Source organism: Danio aesculapii, chromosome 5 (assembly GCF_903798145.1).
Source record: "Danio aesculapii chromosome 5, fDanAes4.1, whole genome shotgun sequence".
NCBI lineage: Eukaryota > Metazoa > Chordata > Actinopteri > Cypriniformes > Danionidae > Danio > Danio aesculapii.
Window position 1 is genome coordinate 62466042 of NC_079439.1, and position 7599 is coordinate 62473640.

Genomic DNA, 7599 nt, shown 5'->3' on the forward strand with positions numbered 1-7599 from the left:
AATGAACCGCCAACTTATCCAGCATCTGTTTTACGCAGCGGATGCCCTTCCAGCCGCAACCCATCTCTGGGAAACATCCATACACACTCACTCACACTCATACAGGATACGAACAATTTAGCCTTCCCAATTCACCTGTACTGCATGTCTTTGGACTGTGGGAGAAACCGGAGCACCCGGAGGAAATCCATGTGAACGCAGGGAGAACTGACCCAGCCTAGGCTTGAACCAGAAAACTTCTTGCTGTAAGGCAACAGCACTACCTACTGCGCTGGCAAGTAATTAAACAATGGTTTCTTGTTCCATGTATCAGTCAGTGAGGTCCTGGCTTGTGTGTTGGTCTGCACTACACATTTGCTGTACTGTAACAAGCTGTGACAGATGGCAGACACTGTAAATCCGAGCATGAACTCTCTTGCATGCTATAGAAAAATGTTCTATATATAAAACTAATCAAGCCATTTAATTTGAATGGAACTGTGTAAAAATAGAATGTGAACTCAAATGAATAAATGTAATAAGGATTATGTTAAGTACACAAACTATATACAAAATGATGCTTTGGTAATTTTTGGTACACAGATAACGATATAAGACTTGAAACCTCAGTCCATAATGTGTATGTTTGTTTACAGATGTAGCATTTTAATGTATACATAATTTGACAAGCTGAAATGTGTATCCTTGTTCACAACCTGCAAATAGTTTTTTCCTTTAAAAAATGATGTTGTTAAAAAGATTAGCAGATGAGAACCCAAATCTTTTCTTTAGTGAATCCTCTGTTCTATACATTAATATTCCAAACCATTTAGGGAGGTATTACTGAACTTGAGCAATGTACTAAAGTGCATTACAGATAACTGTTTGATTTGTATTTTATAATCTGTAGTTAAATGCATTTTAAAAGTAACCCTTAGAGATACAAAGATAGAGGTATATATGCACATTAGTCACCATTTGAAGTGGATCAAAACCTTCGAACACCTTGTCTTAGGACATTTTTTTGATCCATATATATATATATATATATATATTAGCTATTCAGTGTCATTTGCGGCAGGTTCAGAAAACCCAGAAAAAGGTGAGCAAGTACGCTAAATTGACAAGACGCTCAATTGGTACTAATGGTCCCAAAGTGTGCCAAGGAAATGGCCTAGTCCCTTTAAAAATCTGGGGTTGCTATAGCGGAATGAACCGCCAACTTATCCAGCATATGTTTTATGCAGTGTATGCCCTTCCAGCTGCAACCCATCACTGGGAAACATCCATACACATTAATTCACACACATACACTACAGACAATTTAGCTTACCCAATTCACCTATTGCACATGTCTGGACTTGTGGGGAAAACCCACGCCAACATGAGGGTAACATGCAAACTCCACACAGAAAGCCAACTGGCCCGGCCGTGGCCCAAACCAGCAACCTCCTTGCCGTGAGGCGATCGTGCTACCTACTGCGCCACCATGCAGCCCTTATATGAACATTTCATACACTTTTTGTGTTCAAACATTAACGACCAAGAAGTTGCCTTGCTAAAGATCAAGCTGTTGAGACCCACGTGAATTAAGGCTGATCACCAATCATAACTTAATCTAAAGATATTGCATGTATTTTTCAATGATAATTTTAATCAATGGACTTTGTAAAGCTATTTTATATGTGCTGTTTCTGACTGTTTGGGGATCAAGAATTGTCAATAAGTAAGTTACAAAATGCAGTTTAAACAATTTAAACTTGACCAAAAACCAGCCAGTGCACACATGATCATTTCAGTATTAGAAAAATGGAATATGTAAGTAATCCCATTCTTTATATTTATATTTTATTTATTGTAACAGTAAATAACAACTATATTTATAATTAGGAACCATGAAGATGATTTAAAATCGTTTCATTGAGTACATTAATTACGATTAGACCAAATGTACATCACAGAACAGAAAAGCTTAGCTGCTACTTGCACTGTGACCTTAAATTTTAAACTTTTGAACTTTAAACCACAGCCATATCACCCTGCAGCCCAAGAACGGAATCTCACTGAAGCTAAGCAGGGCTGAGCCTGGTCAGTATCTGCATGGGAGACCACATGGGAAAACTAGGTTGCTGTTGGAAGTGGTGTTAGCGAGGCCAGCAGGGGGAGCTCAACCTGTGGTCTGTGTGGGTCCTAATGCCCCAGTATAGTGAAGGGGACACTATACTGTCAGTGAGCACCGTCTTTCAGATGATAAATCGAGGTCCTGACTCTCTGTGGGCATTAAAAATCCTATGACACTTCTAGTAGAGTGTAGGGGTGTAACCCCAGTGTCCTGGCCAAGTTCCCTCTATCCCTATGAGAGTCAGCAATAATGATTTCTGTACAAATTTATTACTAAATTACATTTCAGTCACATTTGAAAACAGTTAACACTGTGCAATAATTATATAAAATCAGACATATTCACATTAAGGCATCTTGAAAAATATGACCAGTCTATCCATCAGGGGTGTATATTTTAATGAGGTGCTGCAGTCCTGAAGGGTAGCCGGTGAGAGGACACCTGTGGTTGGCTTTCACGTACACATATATACACCTGTAACAGAACACGTAGCCAGACGTGGCTAGCGCGGTGTCATTGGTGCGCACTTTCCTGCAGATCGGACACACTTTGATGTGTGTGTGTGACGTCTCCTGGCTGTGAAGGTGGAGGGGCGGCGGAGGCGTCGGGAGGGAGGTCAAGGACTTCACGGTGCTCTGGTTTTCAGACGAATACCACCATTCCAGGAATTGCAGGAAAAACACGCCAATCGACAGGCTGGTTGACAGAGACACAGCCACGCCACCGACCGCCGTCGAGAATACATGTTGGAATTTCTCTCCAAAGCTGAAAACAGGATGTATTTTAGTTTAATTACACCACTTTATATTTTGATAAACCTCAAAATAATGCAAAAAAATTAATGGTACTAAAAATGATTCATTTATTAATTTATAGAGGTATTTCCTGCATCAAATACATTAATGTTAGCAAAAAAAACTGAAGTTGCTGAGACTTAACATTAGTATGTTGATATAGTATATATAGTATATAAGTATATATAAGTAATTCGTCAGACTGGGAATTAGAGTGTGTCTTGTTTCTTTTTATTTTCTAAACAATTACTTGCACCTTGATTTACAGAAAGCACCTATTAAATGCCATTTAATGTAACAGTAGTTTATAGACCAAAAAACTGCAAATTTGGACCAAGATGACATATTAAGACTCTAAAAATACTGATTAATCGTCATTTTAAATATTTATACTTTTGTCACAAAAAAGGTTTTTAATCATTTAAAATATATTAATATTTACTGTGCCATACTTATTATTTTACATGCTTTAATAAGTACAGGTCAAAATAAGTTTATCATTTAATTTTTATATAAACGTTACAATGAATGTCAGAGAAACAATATGTCAACGATATTTTGTAATTTTATTTCCACAAAACGGTTATTTAAAACGTCAAATCAAATTTTAATATGCTTTCTAAATATATAAAATCACTAGTGAATTTAATTTGACATGAACACATAGATAAGTCTCATTTCTTGTCCCAAAAAGGAAACATCAGGATTTATACACATTTGTACTACAAAAATTCCAATAGACTTTCAAGTAAATTGTCTTGACCTAATGTTACATGTAATGTCTGTAGTATACGTGGTAAATAATAAGAAAAACAATGCATGTTTGAATTGATTACAGCATACCGTACAACATGCAACAATCTATTTAGTTTACATTTATTTCTATGTATTAGATAATGGTTGCGCAGCACTAAGAATGTTAGTATGTGGTTGGCCAGGGACAGAAAAAGAAGACAACTAAACTTTTCCAAAACTTTGTGGATTTTTCTCATTTTCCAAAACTTTTCTGGAAAATGCCATGTCAAAATTCCATGACTTTTCCCAAATTTAATGGGGTTTTCCTGATTTTCCAGAACTTTTCTGGAAAATTTCATGACTTTTCCAAAATTTAATGTTTTTTTTCCCTGATTTTCCAGGACTTTTCCGGAAAATGCCATGTCAAAATTCCATGACTTTTCCAAAATTTAGTAGGTTTTTCCTGATTTACACGGACTTTTCTGGAAAATGCCATCTCAAAAATCCATGATTTTACAAAACTTAATGAGTTTTTCCTGATTTACCAGGACTTTTCTGGAAAATGCCATATCAAAATTCCATGACTTTTCCAAAATTTTATGGGTTTTCCCAGATTTTCCAGGACTTTTCTGGAAAATTTCATGACTTTTCCAAAATTTTGTGTTTTCCCTGATTTTCCAGAACTTCTCTGGAAGATGCCATGTCAAAATTCCATGACTTTTCCTAAATTTTGTGTGTTTTTGCTGATTTTCCAAAACTTTACTGGAAAAAGCCATGTCAAAAGGCCAGGTTTTCCATGACCGTACGAACCCTGCAATGTAGTCTCCAAATAAAAGCATTAAATGGACTCACCTTTGACCGGAGCTCAATTCTGGGCCTGAAGACTTGAGATCCAGGCTGTGTATGTCATTAGCCGTGAGATATGAGAGTTTAACCCCGGCAAGCCACAGAAGTGGAGAATGTGTCCGTGTTTTGCCGAAAACGTACAAAAGCTGTTGGCAGAAGACCCAGCCGTCCCACGCCATGCAGATGAAAGGATACGCAGCCAAAAACGCCCTGTACATCTTCTGCAGGAAGGACTGCGGCAAGCGGATGGAGAAATCGTCCTCGTCTCTCTGTCGCGCCAGGATTTTCTCCAGTTTGGTGTGCAGGTAAGGAATGAGGGCCAGCAAGAGTAAAGAGTGCCAGTGTTGCCTGCGCCGCAGTCCCAGATGGGCAGCACGGGCACTGTCCACTCCCACACGTTTCAGGCCATAGAAGTTTTCTGAAAACGAGGCACTGGTGCGGGACAGGAAGTGATGCTGCAATAACATATCCAGTATTACATAAATCTCATCAAACCTCCTCCAGAGAACTCCATAGCGGGCAGGGTTAGATGTAGCAAGAATCTGTGGAAAACGTAAATATGGTTTTTACATTTTTTTAAGGATTTTCTTTTAAATAAAAAATTTTATTATATATATATATATATATATATATATATATATATATATATATATATATATATATATATATATATATATATATATATATGTATATGTAAAATTATAAAAATAGAATATGTCAGGGGTTGTTAAACGGCATAGAACAACACTGTAAAAGAAATCTTAAGATTACTATATATATATATATATATATATATATATATATATATATATATATATATGTGTGTGTTTATATATATATATATATATATATATATATATATATATATATATATATATATATATATATATATATATATATATATATATATATATATAAAACAGTTCTGTCTGGTTCTCGAATCTGATTGGCTGATAGCTGTGTCATTCAATGACAGCAGATCAATAAATTCACTATGGTATGACAAATATTGCAGCTGTTGGACAACATAATGTACTTTTGAGGCTTTTTAGGTGAGAATGTAGGTAGATGTTTAGATTGTAACTATACAGTTTATTTCTAAGGACGGTGCCTATTTTAAAATATTCATAATTTTGTAGAGACAGAGTGTCGGCATCCATCAGCCTGTCATTGTGCACATCTAAAAAAAAAACGGTTGATGCTGTCCATCCACAAGATGGCGACAGAGACTGCTTAATAAACCCTTAGAGGACAAAAGATCATTTTTAAACTACAGCTAATCTAATCATTATAAATCAGGTAAGTGACATTCTAAGTCGACCTTTATCTTTTGTATGTTGTAGTGCTGTATTTATACCATAGTAATTATAGTGTATTGAGTGTGAAATGGGACTCGCATTTTAGAAATATTTGTATTTTGTGTTGGCCACTCTTTGTATAACCCTGAGTTACTTTTTGGTTGGCCATCTGTTTGTTTCAAATGAGTCTCCTGTTTTCGTTACTGCAGACTAGTTCAGTAAAAAGAAAGAAGAAATGCCCGCATGTGTTTAACGTTTTTCCTTATCGCAAACACAACAGTAATCTGCTAGTGTTTGCACTGATTTGGCTTTTCAGGGTTTATTATTGTGATCTCCCAATTGCAACAGACAAATACTGGGAAATCTCTGTAGACTGATGGCATTACATGCCGTTCAGCCTTATAATCTTAAGATGTAAGCAAAATCCCCTGTTTTGTCTTCACTTTAGACATTATGCTAGAGAATAATTGAAATGCTAGCTCCAAAATGACGTTGGTGAAATAGTAAAGGTTTCTGCTGTTCTGACGTCAGCTGCAGATGTGAATGAATGGCGGAAGAAAGTAGTTCCTCATACAAAAGGGTTTTTAGACTCTCTGTGTTTGATTTTCTTTTTATACACACGATTATGTTGTTGAATTGTTGTATGAAGGCAATATCACACTCATAGTGTGATTTGGCTGTATACTGTCACTGGGGGGACACAAAGGCACGCCTCCCACCAGTTCCAATATACAGCCATTTTGCACTGCTACTCATGTGATATTGCTTATATATATATATATATATATATATATATATATATATATATATATATATATATATATATATGTAATTAAAATGCAAGTATACATAACAGTACAGTAACGTTACAGTGCAACATCGTAATTAAATAGAAAGATAATGTTTACAAGTAATATTTTAAATAAAACTATTAATAATGTAACTTACAAAGGAAATATTTTCTGATATGAATATTCTGGACATGTAAAATGTAAACAGTATTTGATCCTCACGATGCTGTTATCCATGTTTCAGTCTGCATATTGCGCCCATATAAATTATGATAAAGTTTTACAGCGTAAACAATGTATATTGTGACTTTGCAAAGTGAAAACTATGAGGCAATGGACTTTCTTATTTTATCCATACGATATTTATCGTCATAAATTGCACAGCCCTAAACTCAAGCACCAATAGCAGCAGTTGAGTATGTTGTAAAAGCAAGCATACCTTGACAGCATGCAGTAAAGCGGGTTTGACAGCGGTCATTAATGAGTCCTGCGCTAAAACCTCAAACACTGAGGGTCGATCTTCAGCCGGAGCAGCTGTGGTTAAATGAGCTCCTCGCTCCGCCATCACACCTGATGAGGTAAACTACTGCAAACAACAATAACGCCTTCCTAAAGGTACGTCAGTCGAGTCTTTTAATGAGGACAATGGTGCATATTTTACCATACAAGACAATTTAGGCAGAGTTACAGTGCTGGAAAACAACGCTCTGGTCATAATCTGTCGCAACACTTGACTTTTTCCTATCAGAAGCGTTCTTCTGTGAAGGCTTAAAATCAACACAACGGGTTTATACTGACACCTGCTGTGCTGGAGCGGGAAAATTATGAGATTCATTATTTCCTTTATTTAGCCTGGAGATCACATTGAGACTGTCTCTTCTTCCAGTGAGACCTGGTCAGAAAGATTCAGTAAAATATAATATTCAGCCTGCATTCCGTATGTGCATTTAATAGAGTTTGACATTTTACAGGAAAATTGAATTTAGATGAAAAGGAATCATATGAATAAATCCCTAAAGATGAATCAAATAAAT

The 7599-nt window shown here is 36.1% G+C and overlaps 1 protein-coding gene across 1 annotated transcript; it reads right to left on the reverse strand.

Moving 5' to 3' along the window:
* Nucleotides 1–1951: 1951 nt before the first annotated feature.
* Nucleotides 1952–7318, reverse strand: pex12 (peroxisomal biogenesis factor 12). The gene is made up of 3 exons (XM_056457074.1): nt 7005–7318; nt 4483–5018; nt 1952–2866 (listed from the first exon to the last, which is right to left on the reverse strand). Exons 1-3 carry the CDS (start codon nt 7128–7130, stop codon nt 2476–2478), a joined length of 1053 nt encoding a protein of 350 aa, XP_056313049.1. The 5' UTR covers nt 7131–7318; the 3' UTR covers nt 1952–2475.
* Nucleotides 7319–7599: the final 281 nt, after the last annotated feature.

What these genes read in the sequence shown, in the direction of transcription:
- pex12 (XM_056457074.1), bottom strand. Translation starts at nt 7,130, where the DNA reads ATGGCGGAGCGAGGAGCTCATTTAACCACAGCTGCTCCGGCTGAAGAT. An exon ending in CTTTACTGCATGCTGTCAAG is followed by an intron (nt 5,019 to 7,004) that starts GTATGCTTGCTT and finishes CGTTTTCCACAG; the next exon opens with ATTCTTGCTACATCTAACCC. An exon ending in GAATTGAGCTCCGGTCAAAG is followed by an intron (nt 2,867 to 4,482) that starts GTGAGTCCATTT and finishes TCCTGTTTTCAG; the next exon opens with CTTTGGAGAGAAATTCCAAC.